We start from the raw sequence: 25,380 nt of genomic DNA, 5'->3' as shown, positions 1-25,380 counted from the left end.
CATTTTAATAGAAATATATCAACACACTGTCAGTAAGGACAAATAGAGAAGGATCCTGGGTCATGGCCTGATTTAACACTTACATTTGTATTAATTTATTTATCACATGACTCTTGAATTTTTTCTCTACAGAACAGGTGATAGAAAAATATATGCAGCTAAACTAGACCAATGGGATGTGGAGGTCCAAAGCAGCAATACACCTGCTGGAGACAAAGGCAGCCTGATGTGGGGATGTGTCTACTTTTACGACGAAGCTCTAATTTATGCAATTAAAAAGAAGCAGAATGGCAGTGGAAATATGTGTGGTACTTACAACAGCAACCCCTATCCATGTAGCCTCCTGATTTAGGTGGTACGTGCCAAAAATACCAATCACTGCTTATTAAAAACAGTGATAAGCTCCTCTGCCCTCACCTCCAAGAGCATTTGGTGCAGAGTAAAGTGGTGGTGACCCCTATACCTGAGCTTCCATTTGCTCTCCCTTATAAGGGATGCTTTTGCCTTTCCTTTGAGAGCTGACAGGCTCCAGCTGACATGACAAAACAGAGCCTGAGAACTTCCTGCAAGCTCTGTCTCAGGTATACAGTGCCGACTGTTTGGATATAGCTCAAATAGCATTCAAAACTATTTCTCTAAGAAGGGAGAAATATTTCTCTGAGAAGGGAGAAATTCTTTAAGAAGGGATTTGCATATTTGCTGTTATACACAGGTCCCAAAGCAAACCCCAGAGAAATGTTGAAAAGAGGGACGGTGGAGGTGACAATTTTATACGACGGGGATGTAGTCCATAGCATCACCCGAGTTCTGTGTTTACTCATGGCTGCATGCAATTTAAATCTCCATTCTTATAGAACAATTGAAAGATGGAAGTTTCTAATACAGAATAAAATTTGAAAAGAAAAAAAAGAAAAAGTTGTGAAGCTTTGGGCTGGCAGGGTTGGGGGCAGATCAGGGCCTGGTTGCTGGGACACAGGATAAGAGAGCCGAATGCATCTGCTGGCTGTGTCCTTCCTCACTCCTGGCTAGGGAGCAGTGGCACCTGCGATTGGATCTAGGCATTGTATGATAGGGAAAGTGTAATATTCGTAATTCAGAAGAAATTGTGTATTTGCTAACCAAGGCTGCAAGTGGTCAAGCTTAGCTTAACCCAACACCTGGTCCAGCAAAGACAAGATCCACAGACAGGGCAGATGTCCATGGGCAACACTTCCACCCTGTTTTTTTTCAAGATGGAAAAGACACTGAGAACACATCTCAAAGATATCACACATGATCACCTGACACACAACACACACGTGCTTATTTTCTTCCCTTTGTCTGAAGCAGCACCTGCTGCCATGGGCTGATTATTAGAACTGGGACAGAGTTCACAGCGAATATTTTTTCTGTAAGCCCCAAATAAACCACATGTCCACAGGACACATTAGCATGTGTTTCTTAAAAGATGCTCTCTACCTTCAGCACAGCACAGGCAGCATTTGAATCAGCTGCTAATGATCTGAAGTACTTTGTAGGTTAAAATCAACATTCAGTGGAGACCCATAAATTAACAGTGTACATTTCTCATTGCCCTGGGATTACAGCAACTAATGATTTTTTAATTTTTTTTTTAATTTTTTTTTTTTTAAATAGAAAGGAGTCAAGACCTCATTGCTGGTTATTTTCTTTTTGTCAGAGTTTATACGCTAAGGTATGTAAAATGATACTTCTTTATCAGGACACACATCTTTTAAAAGCTCAATCATGTTTTGGTAAGAGTAGTAATTTTGTTGTCCTAGTTAGCTTTGCTACTTTCAGTGGCCTTGCAGCAGTCCCTGGATATGGCTTTACAGGGACCCTTTGAATCACAATGTATATATTCAAAAGAAAAATAGTAAATTATCAGCCAAATTCTCAGCTTTTGCCGAGCAGGCATGGCCATGCTCTTGGTGCTGCTAGATGAGAACAGACTGCTGCTTCATCTGTCCTGCCTTCACCTCCTCCTCCAGCACCCGCAGGTTTCTGCACAAGCAGGAGCTCTCTCATGGCAAGGCAGGGCTCACAGCAGCGATACAGAGGGCATGAAGTTGTCAAGGAATTTGATTTCACATGGATATGAGTTTGTTAACAATACTCAAGTGTGAATGAAAAAAACCAGATCAACATCATGTGCTTGTTTAGAATGGCTACATAAGTCGTAAGCATGACTTTTTTCATTAAACATTTCAGTGACAGGATGGTCTGAGGACAGACTGTTCCTTCTGGGCTTTCTGGACTCTTTTCCTTCCTAAAGTTCACAGTATTGCTATTTATCCTATTCTCTGTTCATACAGTTTCCTCATCCCTGGAGCGATGCTGCACATCTGTGTAGAGCCCTGCACAGGTGGGGAACACTCACCCTTTAGGCTGGCTCTCAAACTCTTCTGTCCACTGCTCCTGGGCATCCTCCATGGAGAGGTCCACATCTCGGGTTGTGGCAAAATTGAACTCGCTACCTTCTGTCCCATGGAAGTAGATGGAGTTCCCATCTGACTGGCAGCTATGCTGTGGGCAGAAGGAGCACATGGAAGGTGATGTGACATTGGGTTTGTAAGGTGACCTGTTCAGAGTGAGCTGTAGGTTATTGATACCTGAAACTAAATAAAAAATGGACAGTCATCTTTTATCTTTCCTGTCCAGCCCCAACAACAATTGTGTTCTGATCTCATACCTGCTTCCCTACAAACCCACTACAGACCATGGCAAAACTGTACTTGCGTTGAAAAGTCACCCTCCATATCTCTGGGTGTTTATTTCTGTTTTAAAGTATTGCCGCTATGTCTGGCCCATAAACAACTGTATGTACAAATAGCTTCACTAGTATATCAAATATTGCTATGGGGATTTTGTAGGTATAAGATTTTTGTGCTATGAGACATGTCAGATCCCCACACCATAATTTTTGCTAGAGAGGTATTTGCGTTAAAAATTGCTATGCATTGCCATACAGTAAACTTTGGGCCTGAAGTGTGCAAGTGAAAAGGCTATATTTGTTATATTTAATTCAAATAACGTAACAAATAGCTCTAGAGGCAACTAGATCTTGTGATACAGCAATCCCAGGGGTCCTGAGACTGCTCCCAAACCCAATGTGTCTGCTTTTCCAATTTCAATTTAGCACATACTACTTCAGCAGCATAAAATGAAGCCATGTGTCTCCCCCAGGATGCCCTGACTGCCAGGACTCTCCAGGAGTATTGGCCTGGAAGGAGCTGCCTGTAAGAAGCGCATGAGGGTTACAGTACAGATTTTCTTCTTTCCCCCATCCTAATTTTGTCTTCTTGGGTGACTGATAAAATGATAATGGCCTGCCAAACCTGTGGGGCTGAAACAGGTACTGGAAGCTTCTAAAGAAGATCTACCTGGCCTTAATGCAAATTGACAACCTCAGATTCTTAAAAATGGAAGCTGAAATAAGAAAATACTAATTAGAAGAATTCTGCATTCTTACCATATTTCAACATCTGAAAAAGAGATACAATAATGCCAAATTGCATTGACCTTTTCAGTATCGTCTGTGCAGTGCCCTCTTGTCTCTGAACCCCTTGGTAATGCGCTGAGGGAAAATATGACAATCACCTCTTCTGCACTTAAAAAGGTCATGGTAGTGTCACATAAGGGAATAATTAGATTTTTAACAAAGAGAGAGGTGGGGCGAGAAAAGAAAACTGCCCAGTGCACCATTATCTATGGGATTTTATAAACAAAGTACAAAATAACACATTTTGTCATATTCTATAACCCTTCATTTATCAAAGCAAGAAAGAGACATAATTGAAATTCTTTTATTGATGATTTTCAAGTATGGATGCCAATAACTTAGCAATTAATTTATATTGAGGAATGTATTTTGTGACTACATTTCTAGATGTGTCTACACATTTAAAAAAAAATCTGAGTACTTGAAGTCTGATTTTTGTATAGAGACTTTCTGGTCTATACTTGAATGACAACAGCTCTATGTTTAGTAATGCAGAACTAAATATCACTTAAAGATATAACACTCTGTAAAAATGTAAAGACTGTTTCAACTGCTAAAATAAAGAAATTGCTGTTAAAGTGTTTTTCTTCTAAAGAAAGGCCAAAGCAATAGAAAGATCCTGAAGTGTTGATAATTTATCACAGAAATTAAATAGATTTTGTCACAAGTCTCCTTGCTCTGCTAATGCAGCATATACACAGTACATCACATATGCCACTGAAAAGGCAGAATAATTTACATATCGAGTATATTATGACTAGTAGAAATTAATGACATAGTTTTATATCTTTTCTTTGAAAAACAACAGTTGTACTATGCAGTTATTTATAATTGACTGAGAAATTGCTTTTGTTTACTGATTTTACCCTTCACGCTCACAGGTATTGCTAACAGCAGAATTTTAAGAGTAATTTGTTTATTGTCCTTCTTGCTTTTCAAAATTTTCCTCATTTTCTGAACAGAAATGAGGTATGCTTTATCTGTCAATCAATCTGTCACAAAAGTCCTATTATTTACAGGTTGTCAAATAAATACACTAAAAATTAATATTCAGGCTAAAACTTAATTTAAATTTATACATAACTCTTCATCTCAGGAAACAAATAGACAAATAGCCTACTGACATAGTTATTACAATTGCATCAAGCTTTGAAAAATCCTTTACAAGTCTTACTTATTTCTCAATTGCTAAGTTATATGTAAGTATGTATTTGATAGTGGATATGTAATTATTAAAAAAACCCATTTATTAATTTAAACACAAATCAGATACAACCCCGTTATCATTTAATATTTGTATGTCCTTCTGCTGTCTAGCAGAATACTTACTGAAGTACATCTGATGAAGTTTTCATTTAGGTTGTCAAAATAAATAAACGACCAGTTTGGCAAAGGGGTGAGTAAGTAATTATTTATACAGTGGTGTATGATCAACCTTTTAAGAAAGCTCGAAATCATCATTTATTTAATTAGTTTTATAAAGCTATGTTTAGGCTTTTACACATCGCTACATAGTACCTATGAATATGTATTTTATGCATATTTTATGTGTTAATGAATTGCACAACGTATGGCTCAAATCACAATCTGCTCATGTTAGCTTTGACTCTCATATGAAACAGCTACACAGAAGAAAAGTTCAGAGTGGGGTTTAATTCCCTCTGTTATTCTAAATACCCATGAAACCAGTAATAGAAGCTCATGACCTTTGAAGTTAATGACCTTTACAGAAACTGAGAAAAATGCTCAAAGCAAAGGTATGGCTTTTAAATAAGTTCTGAGGGCGGGCCATAATTTTCTCGTATGGTTTTGACCCATTTGGGAGCCTGGACACATTCCCATGGGAGGGGCACATATGAATAAGCTCTATGAGCCATGCTGTCCCAGCAAGGGCCAGGGCACCTCTGCTCATGATCTTATTCTCTACCACCTGCCATATTTCCCTCACCTGTACAACCATCACTCTCAGTTCACTCTTAGCTTCCATATTTTCTTTTAACTTTCCAAGCAGTCACTATCTGTCTCTGCTTTTACTGCTTCTTTTTCATCTGAAGGGCTGCTGAGGGGAGAAAAACCTCAAAGAGCTCTCAGTCAAATTTTCCAGGAGATGGTCCCTTGCCCCCAAGGACATTGTCAATCTGGTTCAACATCCAGGAGGCCGCTGATTGTGTTGGATTACTTGGTGGTTTTGTTACAGGGCTTGAACAGATTAAAGATGGAAGTGAAAGCATCAAACTTCTTGTCGCTTTAGGTTCAACCCAAGATTTGAACTCAAGTCTTTAGAAACAAAGAACTAAAGTACAATTTACATACTGTGTTGCCTCTTTCCCAAATTAAAGGCCTTGCTCTTGGCAGTAATGGTCTGTATATTTACAGTATTTAAGGACTGAATTTTAAAAGTATTTATTTTGTCATTTTAAAGTGATAAAAAATACGGAATGGACATGTAATATGTTTGAAACTAACTGGATTAAGTTCTCCCTAAACTGGAGATACTGCAGACTATGTAGATGCAGAGTTCTCTTTTATGAATGCCAGATTAAATTTGTTCTCCATTTTATATTTTATTTACATTTAAATGATTTATAAGATAAGAACAAATTAACTTCTGTGCAAATTTTGTAACTAAAAAGGCCAAATGACAGCAACTTGTAGGATGTTTCTCCTTGTTACCATGGAAGCATCAGCTGTAGGTCCAGAATTAAAGCAGCATTCAATTTTTTCTAAAGAGGATTAAAAGCATGTGGAACATTTAGTGTGTTGTGCAAATTACAACACTGAAAAGTTAACTAGTTTGTAAAGAAAAATTAATTTAGAAAATAAATTCTTTGACAAATCTGATAAACTTCATTTAAGAAAGTTCTCTCCCAAATTGCCTACTAATAGAACATAGGACACTTGCAGGCACTTGAATGAAGCCACTTCATAAAAGTAGCTGTTTCCCATTGTTTGCAACTGGAATGGGACTATCAGGCTGCCATAAGTAAACTATTGTATTCCTAAATAAACAACCCCTGCCCATTGCCAAATGGAAAGAAGCCAAGTCCTGTTCAGAGATCGTGGTGATCCCAAGTGAAAAAAAGAAACAAATTCCAACAAATAGATTAATTTAATCTGGCACTGCCAATACTATTATGCACTAGCTGTAATTGTTAAGCTATTGCTCTGCAAGAATAGGGCAAAATGAAAATTGGCTGGATGTATTCCCAAATCTCAACATTCTTGGATTTGGTTTCAATCTAATCTTCACTCTGAATTTGCTGTGTTTCTGAAGTCTGCCTACTGGATAGTTATGGTATTGCTGTTTTTCCCCATTTTCAAGGCCCTTCATGGTTTATCCACACCTGCCTCCACCATCTCCCATATGCACCACCTCATGGCTCGCTTTTCCTTGACTGCCAATGCTTGTCACTGTGTCTGCTGGTGAGACAACCAGGCTTGCATGCACTTGCCCATTCTGCCCACCAGGCTTGTCAAATTCCCCATATGATGTCTTTCAGACACTTCCTTGGTGCTCTCTTTAACAAGCCTTATCATTTGTCACACTGAAGAATGCACTGCTGACCAGGATCAGCACTCTCCCCTCTTGCAATATTTCCTGTTACTCCCACACCTCCCCATCCCCAGTTTATCTCCTGTTTTATAAATTCATGGCAATTTCCTGGCACACAGGCTATCTTTTTGGTTTGCACCTTAAGAGGCAACAATGGTACATTCCTTGCTCAGGGCTCTTTGATGCCATAGTGTTACCACTACTACAGAAATATATTTTCCTGCTAAAATTGCTGTTATCTATAAATATTTCTAGTTTATAAGTACAGTTCTTAGCCAAATTGTCTGTGAGACCCAGCAAGTCTTATTAATTCAGGTGAGCTTTCTATTGTACATTATGAGGATATCAGCTAATAATTTGAAGATACAGAATATGGGAGAGAGAGCAATGCATGGTTTCAAAATCAAGCTTTCTCCCAGAGTCTGTCATGCACTTTATCCTGCTCTATACTCCTTAGATTTTACATCTTCTACCCACAGCTTTCATCCTCTTTTTTTGGTAGGTGCTTTTAGGAAGGCCTCTTGATCATCTGGAATGCAGAAGCATTTAAATTAGGGCTGCTCGAAACTGTAGGTCAGCCAAAAGCAGGGCACACAGATTTGGCGAAGCAGGCACTTTCCAACTGGACCTCCTTTAAGGTTTCATAAGTAAATACTGACCAACTTTCTGTAGCATCTAAATGGCTTAAGAGCCCCAGGTAAGATCCAGGGTCCTACACCATGCAGCATGTGTGAGCAATCTCCATATTTTTAAAGATCTCCAGTTCATCCTGAAATGTGAAGTAGCACAAGCATCAACCTATGTCACAGTTGCAGCCAAGGACACAGCCCTGAAGATTTTTAGAAACTCGAAAGACAAATATTGGGAATGTAAACAGAAGCACTGAAGTTCATCCAAGCCAGCTTCTGTCCCAGTTGTTCAAGTCAAACTTGTGAATCAATACATACCTCTTGGCTTTACAGTATGGGATTTCTTTACTTGGAGAGTGGAACAGAGGGCAACTAAATGATATAACTGTGCCATTCGGCAAAGCATCAACAGGAAACACTAGTGTGAAATTCCTCAGTGTAACAGATTTTTGGCTGAGGTGTTGCATATCGTCTTCCTGAGGTTCATTCCCGCACTTCCACAAAAATGTTGTTCACCTCTATGCCTTTAAAGTATCCACAGTCATCTTCACCATCATTTAATTAGGTTTTTATCAGTGACGAACACTGATGCTCCTCTTCATATTATCTCCCCTGGGCCTAATGGCCCCGATGATTCTTTCAGACAGCTGTAGCCTCACGATTTAATTTTTGGCGACATTTCTTGCATTGGAATGAATGTGTTGGGCATTTGGGCAGTGCCAGCTTGCAAAGGGCTGACGGCAGATGGAACGAAATCTGCCCAGTATGCCTTCACCTCTACACGAGCAGAGGGCCATCAATTTCCCCCATTAAGGAGTTGTCACGCAGCCCACCCAGCTGGAGGAGCATCTCTGGTAGCCAGGCTGGCTGGCGTATGCTATTCAAATACAAAATGCACTTTAAAAAGAAATGAAAATATCGTTTGTCGGCAAATTGAAAATGCATGGCTTTGACCGCAGCCAATTTTTTAATGACTGTAATATTTTAAGTGATTATTTTTGCCACTTCAGATTGCTCCTTAGAGAGGAGAGGTTTTTTAATTAAAATCTAGGCAATGCAAACAGATGAGATATGAGAAGCAGAGAAAAAAGAAAAAAGATGAAGAAAAGTAATTGAAGCAGCATTGTCAATGGAGTTATAAATTAGATATTGTGTCTTTCTGGGAATGAGTCATGTAGGTTTTAAAAAATTTTAAACTTTGACATGATAGGAGGTACAAGGATAGATTAAGTCTTGATAAAAATCACACTCTGTATGCAACGTCTCAGCCAGGAAAGACACAATGGCAGAATTTAAGGATAATTTCAAATTCTAAATTCTGTGGATTTGGCTGTAAATGCTTCTGGCCTGACATCCCTTCTTTAATCAAAGGAAAAACCACAATGTGATTAGAATACCTTCCCATGTGATAAACAGAGCTTTAATCTTTCCCACGTGCTACTTTTTTACATCATTTAATGTACAGAACTAAAACTTTGGCTGCACAAGCAGGCCAGCTGCACAGGGGGTTATAGTGCTCTTTCCCTTTCCAAAACAACGGGATGAAACTTGTCCTGTGACGTAGCAACAAACATTCATAAAGTGTGTTCTCACTCATCATTTCCAAGTAGAGACTGTTATTCAAAGGCTGAGGCTCAAAACACTTTGCTTGTTTGTGAGGGATTTGTATGATTCGTATGGGGTTCTTAATTTTCTAGGACATTTCATGATGTTTGTACAACATCAGTCATTCTGGTGATGATCGGTTTCCTCAATGAATCATTTAACTGGCATGAACTGAACTATTCCTCTATGTTATTGGGAACTATTGATGTTTGTAGCACTCTGTCACAAGCATCATGTGTTCTTCTGAAAGTAATGCTGTGCATGTATACCACTGTAAAACTAGAGTGAGAAAGAATCAAGCAAAGTTGTTTCTACTCCTTGGCATCAAATGGGTCAATTCATGTTGTTTTCATTAATGTGCATCTCACAGTGACCTGCAAAGACCAAATTCTTTCCTTCTAGGAGGCAGGAAAGACCCCTGGTGCTTTGACGCCAGCTCAGAGCTAGTGCTGGCTCCCTGCCACCGCTCCCAACACTTCCGAGCCACAGGAACTGGCATGGAGGAAGGTGCAGGTTCAGCGTTGCTGCCTGACAGCAACTCTCAGCGATTCACAGCACCACAGTCAACCACCTGTCAGTTCTAATGAACCCCTAAGCATTGTATCTAAGTATTATTAATTTAATTAAAAGTGTGATTATTAGCAAAAATAACAAAAACAAAAAAGCAAGAGCAACTCCATGCTAGATCCAGCCCTATGGATATACAAATGCCCCCTCATAGGCACAGCTCAGAATGGCCAGTCTCACTAAAGGGAGCCAGTCGACAGGTTCTGTGCACCCTGCACTGCTTTCTTCACCTTTCCTCCTCTCTCACACTCCTCCTTTCACCCACAGAGAAGCAGGAATGGCTCTCAGATAAGGTGCAGCAGGAAGCCTGCTTGTCTCTTCCCAGGAAGATGTGGTGGATAAGGGCTCCTGTGATGCAAAGCAGCTGGCTAGAAGGCTGGGTTTGGCCCACAGACCAAATACTGCCTTGTTATATCTTTTTCAAAAAACAAAGAAATTTTGTAGGAAGCACCTATATCTTTGTAATTTTGACCAATATAAGGTCATAGCAATTTCAATCTGCCATTTTCACAGTGGCATACATAGAGCATTACCTCTCCTCCTTCAAACATATTTGATCTGATTCAGAAAATGGAACCTGAAGGCTTTTTTAAACAAGAATTTAAAAGCAAAAAAAAAAAAAAGAGAAAAAAATCTTGTTAATTTCAGCACAAACAAACCCAAGAGAGATATATATGGAATATCAGGATGTTTGTTTTGAAAAAAGACTCTCCAAAGCCATTCCTATTAATTAACAGAGTATTCAGACATTTGGAAATCTACTCTAGAACTAGAGAGGGTCGAATAGCTTAATCAGCCTTTTGCTTTGCCAAGCTCCCAGGCCTGTGTGTATGTCTTCTCTGCTCAGTAACACACAAAACAACACAGGATCAGGAAGGACTTGCAGATCTAGGATGTGCACAGCCCTGCTCTGCTCAGGGCGTGGTAAAAGGTCACAGTGTTTTACAGACACATATTCAGCATATTTTTCTGAGTGTGAGTGCTCAGTTCTCCCACTCTCTTCCTGTGCAACTTTCTGTTCTGCTACACTGGTATGCATATCTGGGAAATTGAAACGAGCTGAATGGTGGTGACCAGTTACTTAAAGGGCTTAGTGAATCAGGATATTGGGATTTGAAGAGTTTCAGGATTTTTTGGTCATGTACACAGTAGTGAATAACGTGCATCAGTTGACATTCCCTGGTCTTGAACCCAACTTGCTCAGCGAGGCTGGCACACACCTTCCCCTCCTGCCCCATCCCATGCTATGCCAGGCTGTGCACACACAGCTCAGCAGCACCAACAACTGCTGGTGTGGTCCCCAAACCCTGCAGACTGAACTGACCCAGCTGACCAGCTGGATGGCAACTTTCAGCCACCAAGTGAAGAGCAGCTGTAACTACTGAGAGACAACAATTCGGTAACTCGGCTCTTCTCAAAAATGAGAAGCGTCATTGGATTAACACATCATGATCAATACATTGATGCTCCAGTGTCTGTCATGATCCATACTGCTTTTTCCCAGAAGTGGAAAAATTTCAGAGACAGGTGGTTTGGTCTCCATGCTATTATTATGTAATCAAAGCACTGCAGAGACATAAGATTGTGAGGTTGTTTCCCTTCTCAGCCTCAGTTTTTGAGCTTACACATCCAATTTTGGCCCAGGGCAACCAGAGAAAACAAAATATCCTTGTACCTCAAATGTTGTACCTCAAAACACAGCAATTACTGGTCAAATACATAAGAAATACGAAATGTCCACTGAAGGAAGAGATCACTTTTCTGTTCTATAGGAGTAGAGATCCAAGAAGTATTACTGAAGGAAAAAGATCTTATCTTTCCCCCCAGTTAGCTATGAAGTCTTGAGGTTCCCAGACTTTTAACAGCTCTCACAGCACAGCACTGTTTCATGCATTTCAGCAATCTCAACCACCAGTGCAACATTCGTGTCCATGCTCATGCTCAGAGCTGTCACTGGATATATTGAAACAAGGTCAGGAATTTATCCTGTTCAACACCCTTCTACACAGTCCAACACAGATAAATACGTTCCAGTGGATTCAATTAATCTCCTAAGGGTTGCTTGGCCTTTCTAGCAGCATCTCTCTTGCCTTTTGCTGCCTTCTTTGGAACCAAACCACACCAATTCAGTGGCTTATCTCTCAGCTTGCATCCTATTTCAACAGCCAGGTCCAGCTGCGTCTGCAACCAGCCATGTGCTTTCAAAGCAGTAGCAACCACTCCTGAGCGCAGCAAGAGACGTAAGGAAATTCCTGGTCCAAGATCAAGCAGACTGGGAGAGGAGGAGAAACTGCTTCCCAAGCTGGGCTCAGGAAAGTTCTCACAGGGTTTATTGAGAACACTGTATCCAAAGCCACCAAACTGGAGTGAACACATTGCTGTATAATTACCATTAATACTGGCACTGTCCACTCCAGTGACTGAGTTGATCACAGAACCTAAGCCAGGACCCAGAGAGTAGTTTTTATGGTAGTACTTTCCTTCATTTCAGTTGCCTTTTAAATTTGCTAATCTGAGCAGTTTTACCAGTAGAACTCCTCGATTTGTAATGTTTGCTATTTATTTTAGTAGAGTTCAAGTACTACCAAAGTAAGCTTTCAACAGAAAAAAACCCAACTTTCTTTGCAACTTGGTAATCATCCAGTAAGACCATGTACAAGGTATAACAAGCAATTTTAAAAGCCATTTTATTTCTTTTTGTTTTTCTTAATATTTCACCAGGACTATTTAGCAAATTCTTGATGTCTGGGAAGAAAAAGGACTTGTAGGAAAAAGGGAATAAAATTATCTGTGATGCAAGCTATCCCTGTAACACCGTTAGGGTTTCTCAAACATTATTCTGTGGGCCAATGCCTTTGACTATGATAGAGAAATCTCCTAAAACTTTCCCCTATGCCATTTTTGATGTCACTAGCACAATCTATAAAGATTCTTACTTTTCTATTTATACAAAATATTGTGTTTGTGATGAACTGAGGTTAGGGAAATGGTGTTTAAAGAAAGTATTACAAGTTTTGTAAATTTTTATATAATGTTCTAAGCATGAAAAGAAAAAAAAAAAAGTCAGAAAATTGTTCTTGATCCTAGAATGCTACGACAGGGTTTATGCTGATCTGATGTAAATCTTGACCCAGTTTATAGTTTTACTTTTGACGTAACATGAAATTCACACTGCAAAATCTGTTCAAATTATATTTGGCAAGATTGTTCCTGAAAATCTGAGGAAGACTGGAGCCAGAACCTTAAAAATGTAATTTGAGTAAAAGAGTGCTCTGGTGATAACCTAGATACACTTCAGGGTCCCATGAAGAATAAAAGCCCTGTATCATGTATAGCTTTAATCCAGTGTGGCTACGCTGCAGTCTTCCACACATCCTTAACCTGGTGTAAGTGGCTACACTTAGATGTCAGCTGGGAACAAGTATTTGCACATTTCACTTGTACTTAAAACAGAAGATGACCTTGGAGAAATTGCAGGTTCCTGAATCCTCACCTGTGGCACATATAAGGCTTGAGTTTAAATGGGATTTCTAGAAATACTCAGTGATTTCTGGGTTTAGGTCCCTTATCTGTCATGTAACCATAGTTGTGTATTGACACAAACTGGCTGAATTTAACTAAACAAACCCCAAAATAATCACCAACATCACAAAAAAAAAAATCATCATCATCATCAACAACAACAAAAGAGGTTTATTTGCTGAAGTTTAGATGCTATTTGCAGGTGTTTCAGAAGGAGCATGCAGTATTTAGGCTTGGCTATCTGAGAAGTGACGGTACCTATGGTACATTGATCCTTGCTTTGGTTTCACACCTTCACAGGTATGGGCTGGATTTTAAAATCCAGAGATAAGACTGACAAAACAACAAGTGTGAACTGATCACATAGTATTCATTAAATATGCAGGACATTATCTGACTCTAAAATCTCACGTAAAAACTTTGTCAATGTAGTTTAAATGGTCTTGCTTAAGTAAACAAAAGAGAAATACACAGGTACTATAAGTAGTAGATTAGTGGGAATATTTATTTCTAAAACTATTAGTTTGAGGCCCTTCATATCAGGTTCTGTGGGAAAAGGATGAGGCCAAAACCAACCTCTTACTGCCCTAGTATTCAACATCTGTTTCCCGTGCAATTGCCAAAACCATTACCAGCATCATAAATGAACCCTGACATAAATCTGCTTTTTTTGTGAATGAAAAATAGGATGAAACCAGAGAGTCATCTGCTGTTCAACTTCTGGCTGCTTGGAAACACAGAAAGCAAGAATCCAGCTGCTTTCCAAATACTGAACAACTCTGCACATGAAAGAACTCTGTGCACAGAGATCTTGCTGGGCTCCTTAGAGTTTTTGCCAAGGCATAATGGTCTGGCTGGATTTCATACACCAAAACAGGATCATGCCAAAAAAGAGAATATTAAGGAGCAGCCGCTACTTGAATGCATGCTGCAACGGAAATGGGACATTCACAGACAGAAAAATTGGGAAACCATATTTTTTGTGTTGGTTTGTGGTAAAGTGAGTAGCTGTAGCTCAATAACACCAAGTAAAACAAGCAGGTAGTTTTCAAAATATCCAACAGAAAGACTTGAATTTGTTTCAAAAATATTGCACTGTTTTGCTAAAAGGAAGCTGTTTCACATTTTCTGTTACATGATCTTTGACATGACAGAATAAACTGCCATTTGGTCTTGGTCATGGCAGAAAAGTCTAAATGTTTTAGAAAGCCCCAGTGGGACAGGGAAAAGGTAAAAACAAAGTTAAAGTGAGCCCAATTCTAGAAGCAGATGGAGTGATCTGAACAGCCTTGTGTTCGCAGTTTGTTTAGATGTTACTGTTTTCTTCTACATACAAGAGTAATAATAACATTAAGCCCTGGAAAATCAGACTAACCTTAACTGTGGCCCCAGGAAAGAAAAGCCAGTTGCCAGTATCCACAGGGTCCAGATTATCTTCTAACACAACTTTTCTGTGAGCAGCATTTATGATCAGGATGTTGTCCAATGCCCAACAGGCTTCATACACATCACCAGCATGAACATAATCCTGTTTCCACTGAAAATGGATGTTCTCCCCTTTAGCATCTTCAGGAAGGTACAAGATGTGGATGATTGTGCTGATGTTGGAAGGGGCACTGAAAAATCAACGATATGAATTTAGACAAATTTTAAGCCATAGCCAGGAAAACTGTTCCCTCAAATAACACATTTACTAGGTGTGACACAGCTGTGCTGATGACCCTTGTATGCTGTTTTGTGGAGATCAGAAAATATCTGCCTTGAGGCAGAGTCCTACTGTGCCAGGCAGTGCACATCCAGCCCTAACAGGCAGCTCTGATTCAAAGAATAAAGCAATAAACAACAGATCACTGCAGATGTTTCAAGAGCAGCAAGGTAGAGCAGGACCATGTCCATGCTCAGTGCTGGTCACAGCTCCAAGGTGACTGGGCAGACTCCGAGGTGACTGACTCAGAAGGACTGAGGTTCGAGCTGAGCTCTGGGTGAACGTCTTTACATTGCTAGGGGCAATGAAAGGACTGAGTTCTGTGTGTAAGGAAGAAATGGTGAGAATTATTATTTTTGGTTTATTAATCACCCAGCCAAGGAATTAGTTACATTCAAACTTCAGGCTGCAAGGAGTTACAAAATTGGTGTTTCAAGATGTCAGCTACTCAACCTTGCTTTTGTCTCGGTAGTGATGCTTTGAAGGGTGAATAGTTTGTTAGAGACAAACTAGAGCTTTTATGGAAAAAGGGCACCAATATATTGGCTTTAGAGAAGAAAATAGGAACTTCTCTTTTGAAAGCAAAGCAAAATGCTGAAAAGCAACTGCATTTTTCCCATATTCACACCCAGAATCTGCCCCCACAAATCACCCTGCACTTGCTAAATGTTATGTCTGTCACCCTCCACTGCAATGCTGCTCTGAGACATCGTCACTTCTCCCTGAGCCCACACACAGCACCCGTCTTGCCCAAGAGATCCTTCCTCTCCCTCCCTCCTGGGAGTCCAGAGGTGAAATCCCACTGACACAGCACACACCAACACGACACCTCCCCTTCACAGCTGCCCTCCTGTCCCATGTCTCCCCAGTTCTCCCACCATTCCCTGGAGCTGTGTGTAGCGCAGTGAAAGTCGCTGAAGCACATTCAAATAAACATCGTAATTCATACAGACCACAGGAGAAACGAGCATCCTTCCATAATTCATCCTTTCCACTTCGCACGACACTGCTCTATTGACCTATTTTCTACTGGTGGCTCCAGCATCAAAGTTGAGGCAAGAGAGATCATACTGTATACACATTAACTTCAAAAAATTTGGGTTTCAAGAGTTGTGTTGGCACCATCACAACTCTTCAATTTCCTGGCTTGCAGAGCTATGAGAGCAAGTGAGCTGAATTTATGGACTAGGTGTGTAATTTTGCATCAGTGTGAGAAAAATAAAAGGTATTATGTGGTTACTCTGAGGCAACACCAGTGCTTGCAGTGAAGTTACTCTTGCTTTATATTTTTCTGAGATAAGAATGAGTACCGTTTGTTTTAATAAAATTTTTCATAATTTATGCTTTTTAAATGAAATCCTAACCTTACTCCCACAAGGAGCTGGAGGATGAGATTCTGAAATCCACAGTCTTGCAGCTACAGTTTTGCTTATTCATCAAAAATTAAGGAGCCTTTTGCTCTGCAAGTTGTATCAATGGAGTGAAAATAGGCTCAAGCAAATCACCTGTGTAGCACAGACACTAGGGTAATACAGGAAGGCAGACTGAGATGCTATGAGGACATTACATATAAATGACAATTTTTTCTTCCCCAGTTCTATAACTATGTATATATGCCATCGCACAAAATGCTTTTCCTAATGTTATTTTAAAAAATACTATGGTCTCTTAGAAAAATCCATCTCTGACACTTTCTTTTTAAAGGTGTGCACATTGCAATTAAAAAATTTAATTTTCCCATTCATAATCCTTTGTGCTTTCATGTAAACCAGTCTGTTTAAAAGCAAGCCACTATTCACCACAATCTCGTTACTACAAGAATGTTAAGAGTGAAGTGTTTGTATCAAACTATAAACTATTTTTATTGAATATTTTGTCCTCCCAATGTAGAAAGTTGTAGCACTATAAAATATGGCTCTTGCTGACATTAAAAGCGATGCTAAAATGCAGAAGTCATCAAAGTTTTGGTTTTTCAGGCACCAGAACATGCTGGTTATTGGAGTTGCACTTTAAGACTGAAGTCATTCTCACCTCCCACATACTCAGTGGATGAAATTGTGATTTACCAAACCCAGCGGCAGTTCTGCAATTAGCAAGGAATTTCACCCTTCATCTTTACACGTGTATGACCAAGTGAAAACTGAAAAGTTAACAAATAAAACAAGTTTTAAAAGAGCCTGGTTTAAACACCAGCTGCCCAGCTGGAAAGCATGAAAATGATTAAAAAGCTGTAACAAACCTAATTTTCTCCAGCTGAGTCCAATCTGCAGAACTGTTCTTACTGTAGGACACGGTGATGCTGGGATCTGAGTAACTAAATCGACAGGAACCCGATCCTGAGAAAAGCAATAACATGAGAAGTGTTACGACACAATGAAGCAATAAATGATTCTCCAATAAGCACAGTTGCTGACTGTGCCTTTGTCACATTATCACTTCTCCTGATTTTACAGCACTTTGATTGATGATGAAATTTCCTGTGATCTGTTGCTGAAGGTAAACACAAAATAATGCATGTTTTATGAGTCAGAAGTAAAGTAGAAATGATAAATCACAGCGGTGCCATGTAATCTCTGCAAATTTCCCAGGGGAAGCCAAGCAAATTACTTAATGCCCCCAACGGCAGAAAAGCCCCACCATATAATATTTAAACAAAACCTTTTTATTAGAGAATAATCCAGATAACAGAATTCATAGGGAAAACAGTAAGAGACTGTTTTTCATATTACTATATTAAAAAAAACAATACCAGAAATAAAAATACAGTAAGTAAGAGGAAAATATACACAGAATTACTTGAGCCAAGACAAAAGTGCTTTAGGAATTTAAAAGAATAAAGATGTTACAAAATTATTTATTTTAAGGTTGCCTGAAGAGAATTAAATTAAGAAATCATCCAATATACTCCCTAGACCCTATAATTAATAACAAACATTTGATGCTGATCTGGGAATCTCAGAACACTTTACAAAGATGAACTAATTAAGCCTTATGGCACCCCTGCAAGGTAGGGTAATATATTTACTTTTGATTTATAAAAGGGTGCCTTCTGGGTGTTGTCACAAAAGATAAGCTTAACAATTAATACATGGGACAGTCAAAATAACACAAAACTAGGACTAGAAAACATGATAAACAACTTGAGTGGTAATTAAATACACTAAAAATACTATTTTTCCTCAGACACCAGCTAATTCATCCACATCAGGAAATTCAGTGCTCAGTGAAAAAGACAAATCCTAACGTGTGCTCCAAAGATCTTTACTTCATGATCATGTCGAAATGTGAGATTCAAAACAGCAGACATCAGCTGCCTTTCACATTTAAGAGAAACAGTTCTCAAGCAGTATCTCTGATGGCATCAAGATACTGCTGAGTGAGTACCACAGCTTTGCTCACAGTATAACTATGTATTTTGTGTTACAAGTAGTATGTTATGTTTATATGTCTCAGTTACATTAAATCACACTGAAAGTTGTGTATATACATATTTTTATATACATATAAATGCATATATACACTGCTGACCATGAAATACTATCATTTTCAAACCTGGGGTGCTTATTTTTGTAATGAAATAAACGGCCTGATTAAAAAGGTGTTAACCACTTGTACAAGAGAACAGCTTACACATTTTAATGGGAACATATGTCATTAAGCACACTGCTTGCAGCCCCAGCTCCCCCGAGGCAGTTCACATTTGCAGCTCTCAGCTCTACAGAACTGCTTTTCTACTCTGAGACACACATCACATACCTCTGCAGGGGGAATACCACTCCAAAACATGGGATGAAATCCTGTCCATAATTTTGCCTGATGCACCAACTAGCATCCTGAAAATGATCCACAAAGTTGCTTTCCTGTATCTTTTACTAACGTTAAATTGCAAGTAGAGTAACAGATACTTCCGAACCACTACAGCTGTGTGTGGTACATTCAGCTGGTCTGACACATATTCTTGCTGCAAAGAGGCACAGAATAATTAATATTGCAAAGGCAGCAGGACTTGGAATTACCAACCATGTATCCAAAATGACTACAAAGCAACTGTCTGGTTATATTTTACTGACAAGGCATTTTATTTCTATCATATTAAAACGAAATGATGTCAGGAAAAGCCTCTGCATTTCATATTTGCCCATCTGGTGAGATGGTCTACTTTACTAAGTGACATCTGCTGTCAGCTCCTACTTCTGTGGAATTTAGGAGCTCCAACCCTTAATCACACATTTTATTCCAGGGAAATTCAGTTCAAATATCAGTGAACTTCAGCCAGTTTAACCACTTTGGCTGGCCAGAGGCTGTGAGGCAAAACAACAACATACTGAGTTTCCTGTTAAACAGAAATTAAGGGAATATAAACAGTAAAAATAAACAGCAATATAGATTTTATAACATGTGCCATTCCAGTTAGTGTTACAATCAACTTTTGGTACAGTGCTCTTAAACAAAGCTAAGTCCAAATATGCTGCTTAAAAAGGGGAGAAGGCCAGATTTGCTGCACCATCAATATAAAAAATGTTGTCTGTTAGATCTGAACACCCTCAAACTATGAAATGAAGATCAAAGCTATTGCTTAAAAGAAACGAGGCCACTCAGAAAGGGCTTTGCAAGGTAGATGCAGTATTTCACTTGTGATATTGAAAAAAGAGCAATGGAGGCAAGGAAAAGAAGGGAGAAAAATGCTGGGTGTTATCGTTATTTTAATAAGCAGGGCAGGTTGTATGAAGATTAAAATTAGTTTGGGAAAGTCCACAAGGTCAGTGTAGGTAGCAATTACTGGCTGTGATGACAAATGTATTTTTATCGGTGTTTAAACTCTCTTTATGTATGATGACTCAAAATCATAAAATAGCAAAATTATTTTTCATGTAACCATTTAATTCTGCAAAACCTGAACTGACAAAAAAAAAGGAAGTAATACATCTGAAGAAAATCATCAACATGGTTCAGGCTTTGTTCTTTGATATTTGAACCATATATTTTAAATATACAAGAAGCATATGGATCTGGTGCTTGAATCTTTTATAAAGCTATTATAGATCCTAGTCTACATTAAGAATTTCTTCCTAAGAAAAGGGAAGAGGATGAACATGCAACTGCACTACAGAACAGGATTTACTGAGGTGGTCTTGCAAATCACTGGCTTTCAATATAATCTTCACTATTACTTTCAATATTACTATTACTTAATATTACTGCTATTACTCCGTATTGCTGTTATTTCTGTAACCATAAACTAGGATTATTTAAAATAGAAATCTGCTTTTTGGATGTTTGCCTCTATCTCGATCAGCAAAGCTATACTCTGACTTCGCGAACAAATAGGTGATCAAAATTCAAGCAGTGCCAGCAGGAATGGAGGGCAAATTCAGCTGGGGAGGGAGGTGTCCTTCCCACTGCTCCTAGAGATGGTAATAAACAGTTTGTCAGCTCTCAGCAGAGCAGCAGGGGCAGGATGTCATGCCGTAAATCTTCACACCCTCCTGTCCTCTGAAGGAAAAGTTGTACATAAGATCTTTTGAATGGGATTAGATTAGGCTTGTTTTAAATCAGGAAAGCCCAGGTTTTGAATTAGCCACTAAAAAGGGTAGCAAACACGCACAATGATTACTGTAAAGAAGTCTATGTTAGTAAGTCACCGTGTTAGAGAAAAATGCCATTTCTTTCTCAAACTGAGTATGTCACAGCAAAATCAATGCCTTGGTGAGGATATTGCTTGCTAAATCTGACTAAGAGTTAGGATTATACTTTCAATATTAAGGGCTGGCACGTGTAATTATCTACTGGAGGCAGGGAGCACAACAAACCATCCTCCAACCAAGAACAACCAAATTTTTTCTTTACATATATACAGGCAAGCTTGTCCTTGTGTTTCAGGAACAAAGTATTCTTCTCCTTTGGATTTATTTTACTCCTTTTGATAGGCTTTCATCTGAAGTTCACAGACTTACAAAACTTTTGGAAAACAGCTAGAGTAGAGACAACCTTCATGGATTTAATTTTAAATGATACATTTGAAGATCAGACAGCAATTTTGTCTGTTATCAAAAATGATGAGCAGCTTCTGTTACAAAATCCAGTCATTTTCATATGCTGAATATTCTGAAACACTGATTTATTTGGCTGGTGCTTTACATGCTTGGATTTTTTCCCAAGCCACATTTCAATAAAATAAAATTTTCTCAAAGTTTAGTCCAGGCACTGATGCTAATAGAGGAGGGTTTTGACTGGCAGAGTATGGGATTGCTAAACATCTCCTGACAGCTGCTTTGTTAATTCTGCTTAGCTAAACAGGAAAGAATAGAAATGGAAACAAAAGTATGTTTCTCAATTGCTTTGCTGCTTATTTCAGAGGACTGGTAACCCATAGCCAGGACCTGACCAGTACTGACCACCCCCAGCATGTCCAGCTGAAACAGTCATGACTTTTTGCCTTTTTTAATTTTAGGTCTTGTTAAATAGATTTTGGTTTCCTCCAATGTTATCTGAAGTACTAGTGAATATTTTACATACCTTATTTTTTCAAATATCATGAAGGTAGAAGTACTAAGAGCACAGTATTTCAGGAGGGATTTTATGAAGGCACCACATATCAGCTATTTGTATCCAGGTATTCTGTTATTTGTATCCAGGCTGACAATGGCAGGCAAAATTAATTCTCACTACAGCTTTGCCTCCAACTGTGGCAGATTTACAGAAACCCGAGTTATACAGCTGTTGGTCTCTAAGATTTCTTAACAACATTGATTAGAAGCTGGTGTTTTGCTGAGATAAAACTGGGTGCCATCTGCAAGGGAAGCAATATTTTGCTCCTTGTAGAGTGTGACGTCCTATGCCTCTTGACAACCTCTTGATAGTTCCTGCAAGTGCTTCCGTGGACAAGCAGATGAGAGATCTAATGCTGGCTTTAAGGAGGATGAGTCTAATGGGGGACTGCACGAGCAAGATTTACACAAAAAATTTGTAGAAGAGTTTGAATTGGGTCCTGACTGCAGTCTGAAAAACAAAAGGGAGCTGAGAAGAATCCTGTTTATCTAACACTAGATTACTTTTATTCATTTTGTTAATGGGATGAATAATGATTAGTGTTTGCTAAGGATTATGGTTTGCTGATGTCGCTTGAAATAAGCCGAACTGGATAGTTTAAATTACTAGTGGTCAAATTTGGCTGGTTTGCTAACAGTATTTTCTAAAGTAATGAACCTTACAGTTTGGTATAACGAATGCTCCATGGATTCTAATTTTTTTTAGGTGTATGTTTATATTGGCTTCTGATCAAGAACCAGATGATTTTAACAATCTTAAAAGATGGAATATTTTGTGCTGGATATACCAGAAGCTCTGGTACAGAAATATGTAATTCACTGTTCATTCCATTCTGTCTCTGAAAACTTTCTCAAGAGAAGGTCACAAGACCATTTTAATTTTTCTTTGAAGCAACAACTTTGAAATTAATGATTTTTATGATTTTTATATGATTTTTAATTATGACATTTTAGATCTTTAGACTATTTTCAAAAGCTTGACCTTGTTTATAGAATGAGTGCAGAGCACAAAGAAATATTCTGAGTCAAAACATATGCAAATTAAAAAGTGTAAGATCTGTGTTCTATTTCATAAGCATAGCCTACCTTTCCATGGGAAGAAATATTTTCATTGCTGGCTGCTTTTCTCTCCCTTATGAGAAAAGGATTTTGACTGTCTGCATCTGTGTATGTGTTCTGATAAACAATTTGAAATAAATACCTGACACTAGGAAACAAAAATGCCAATGGTGTTTGCCTTCCATAAAAATCAGAGCTATTCTAGAGTTAATGAAAACTATGAATTTTGTAATGCAAAATCTCAACCATTTATTTTCCACAGGTTTCTGGGAGAAGCTAACTTTGTTCCAGTGGCATATTTAGGCTGTTGTTCTATTTTGGAAATGCTGGGTAGTTATTCACATCTAAAGAAAAATAAAGGGTTGAAAAGCATGCTCAAAGCCTCCACTATAAAACTGAAAAATATGGAAAGAATAATTAGTAAATACATTTGATAAAAATTAATCATAAAGATTTCATAAATGAAGTCCTAAAAATTAATCTGAGGCTAAACCTCAGGAGGATGGGGCCCTGAGTACGCTGTCCTTTCCCAGAGGGTGATCCTGGTTGGAGCATGGGGGGAGCACTGGACCAGGTGACCACCCATGGGTCTCTTCCCACCCACCTCCTGTCAGGATTCCCAATAACAGCAAATGTACTCTTTACGAATTAATGCAGCTAATTTCCTATAGATGAGAAGTCTGAGGAAATACTTATCTGGCTCAACTTCCTCTTCGTCTATTTATATTCAGAGATATGATGTGCTTCCTGCGCTCACACAAATTTGTTCTCTTCTAATGAACAAGATCAGATCAGAATTCATATTGCTTTTTGTGCTGAGAACATTAAGGAGAGAAAAATAAACCAGGCAGAAAGCTGTGTTTCCCTTATGCCTGTTTCCAATTTATTCTGTTGTAAAGATGCTCAGCTATTTATAACGTTTCTTTCTGAGATATAGCCAGCAGGTATGTGCTTGGGTAATATGTCTGTTGCCAAATAAATAATTACATGATGCTTCTAAATTTAAACACGTTCTTAAGTGCACCAATCTTGGAAAGAGCACCTTTCTGAAGGTGAAGTGAGCAAACTTGTTAAGACCTGGATGAAATGGACACACAGGGATTACAGCTACCGAAACAACAGTATCATCAGTGCTCCAAAAATACTCTTACAGTTGTTCTTGAATGTCTGATCAAGTAGTAACCCCTGCATTCAGTAAGCATTTCCTACTGGTATACACATATCATATGCTTCAACATTATTGCTATTAAATAGTTAATGTGTGGAGATCCTCTAAGGAAGAGGGTTACCTTTCAATGAAGCTGGGCAAAATGTAAACGATACCATCTTAAAGTAGTTCAGTAGTACACAAATATGTATCAGTAAGTAAAAAGAGACATTTTGTGTAACTGTGTTTGGCAGCCTGGGTCAGCTGCAAAGGTCTATAATCAAGAAAGTGAGCACCACAAGGTGCTGGTAAGGGTATTAAAAAACCCTTAGGAAGGGTTCAGATAGTTAAAATTTAGGAAGTTTTGTTCAAGTCCCTACAGCCAGTCCATTCTAGAGAGGCAGTAGAAAACACACATTGGTCCCAAGAACTGCTGTGTAAAAGGAAGTATCTTGAATGTAGAGATTTGAAAGTCCTTTCCTTGCCCACTTTAGTGAAATTCCCTGGCACCGAGAAAATCTGGGAAATATTTTTTCTCAAGGCAAGTTCTGAGCTGACGCGTCTCTCTTTTCTGAAACTCTATAAAACTGATTGCCTGCCTTTAAATTTATATGGTGGTAGACAATAATTAGTTTGGTAAAAGCTGTTTTTTTGCAATTCCTGATGGACTTTCCTATTTTTATATGCTTTTGCTTTCATGGAAACCCCTTCCCTTGCCCAATGGAAAAAGAGCCAGGAGCATTTTGCTGAGCTGGGGGCTTCTCTGTTTCCTCCCTGGGTACTACAGATGCTTTGTTGTTTGAGTTAATTCAAAAATGGACATTTTTAATCACACAGAAGTGTTATCCTCATACAATGATATGAGCAGGATTAAGATGAAAGTCCATTTTTAATCCAGCATTTATTATTTGCAGAGACCAATTCCATAATGGCCCATGTTTGAGTGTGAGGTGGTGGCATGGCCACCTGCCCTGGATCTGAATCCTGAGGCTCTCTTTATCTTTTCTGCTTTTCTTCACGTAGTAAATCTGTAACGCTCACATTTTAATTCCCAACAGTGGCTGAGAAGCCCTGGTACAGAAGTAATAAAGACAATATTTCATTGGAACCTTGGGCTCGCCAAAACAACACAAATCATTTTGCCCCAAGGCCATTAAAATGTCTTTCAAATGCAGCATCAACTTTAAACCCTGGTTTCAATCTAGGTATTATCTAGGCAGCTCCTGTTTTATAACTCAGCAACATCAATAAACAACACCCAACATTTCCACATGCTATGTGAAGAGTACTAGATGATGTTACTCACCTGCGCTTTTCTTTCACATTAGATGCAATTTATAACATGTGCATAAACTCAAAGGACTTTTCCACCAGGAAAAGGAAACTAGTAGGTTTCATGTCAGGCAATAGCAAATAGCAATCTGGGTAGCCAATCAAAAAAATGTAATATGATTTTATCGGGGGAAAATGGGAAATGAAGCAAGCAGAAGAAATGCAGAATGGTGAATGACGCAATTTTGGCATTGAATTATATCAAATTCTC

General features: G+C 38.7%; 1 protein-coding gene across 2 annotated transcripts in view; it reads right to left on the bottom strand.

Annotated features, from left to right (window-relative positions):
* Window positions 1-25,380, bottom strand: part of RELN (reelin) — a 279,986-nt gene that overhangs the window by 110,958 nt on the left and 143,648 nt on the right. For both annotated transcript variants that reach the window (XM_064656747.1, XM_064656748.1), the window contains exons 9-11: window positions 17,323-17,419; window positions 14,754-14,994; window positions 2,381-2,526 (exon numbers count right to left, since the gene is read on the bottom strand). In XM_064656747.1, the coding sequence (XP_064512817.1) occupies window positions 2,381-2,526; window positions 14,754-14,994; window positions 17,323-17,419 (484 nt within the window). The remainder of the gene's footprint in view (window positions 1-2,380; window positions 2,527-14,753; window positions 14,995-17,322; window positions 17,420-25,380) is intronic.

The sequence above is a fragment of the Pseudopipra pipra genome, chromosome 5 (genome assembly GCF_036250125.1).
Source record: "Pseudopipra pipra isolate bDixPip1 chromosome 5, bDixPip1.hap1, whole genome shotgun sequence".
NCBI lineage: Eukaryota > Metazoa > Chordata > Aves > Passeriformes > Pipridae > Pseudopipra > Pseudopipra pipra.
This window is presented reverse-complemented; position numbering and strand designations above follow the sequence as displayed.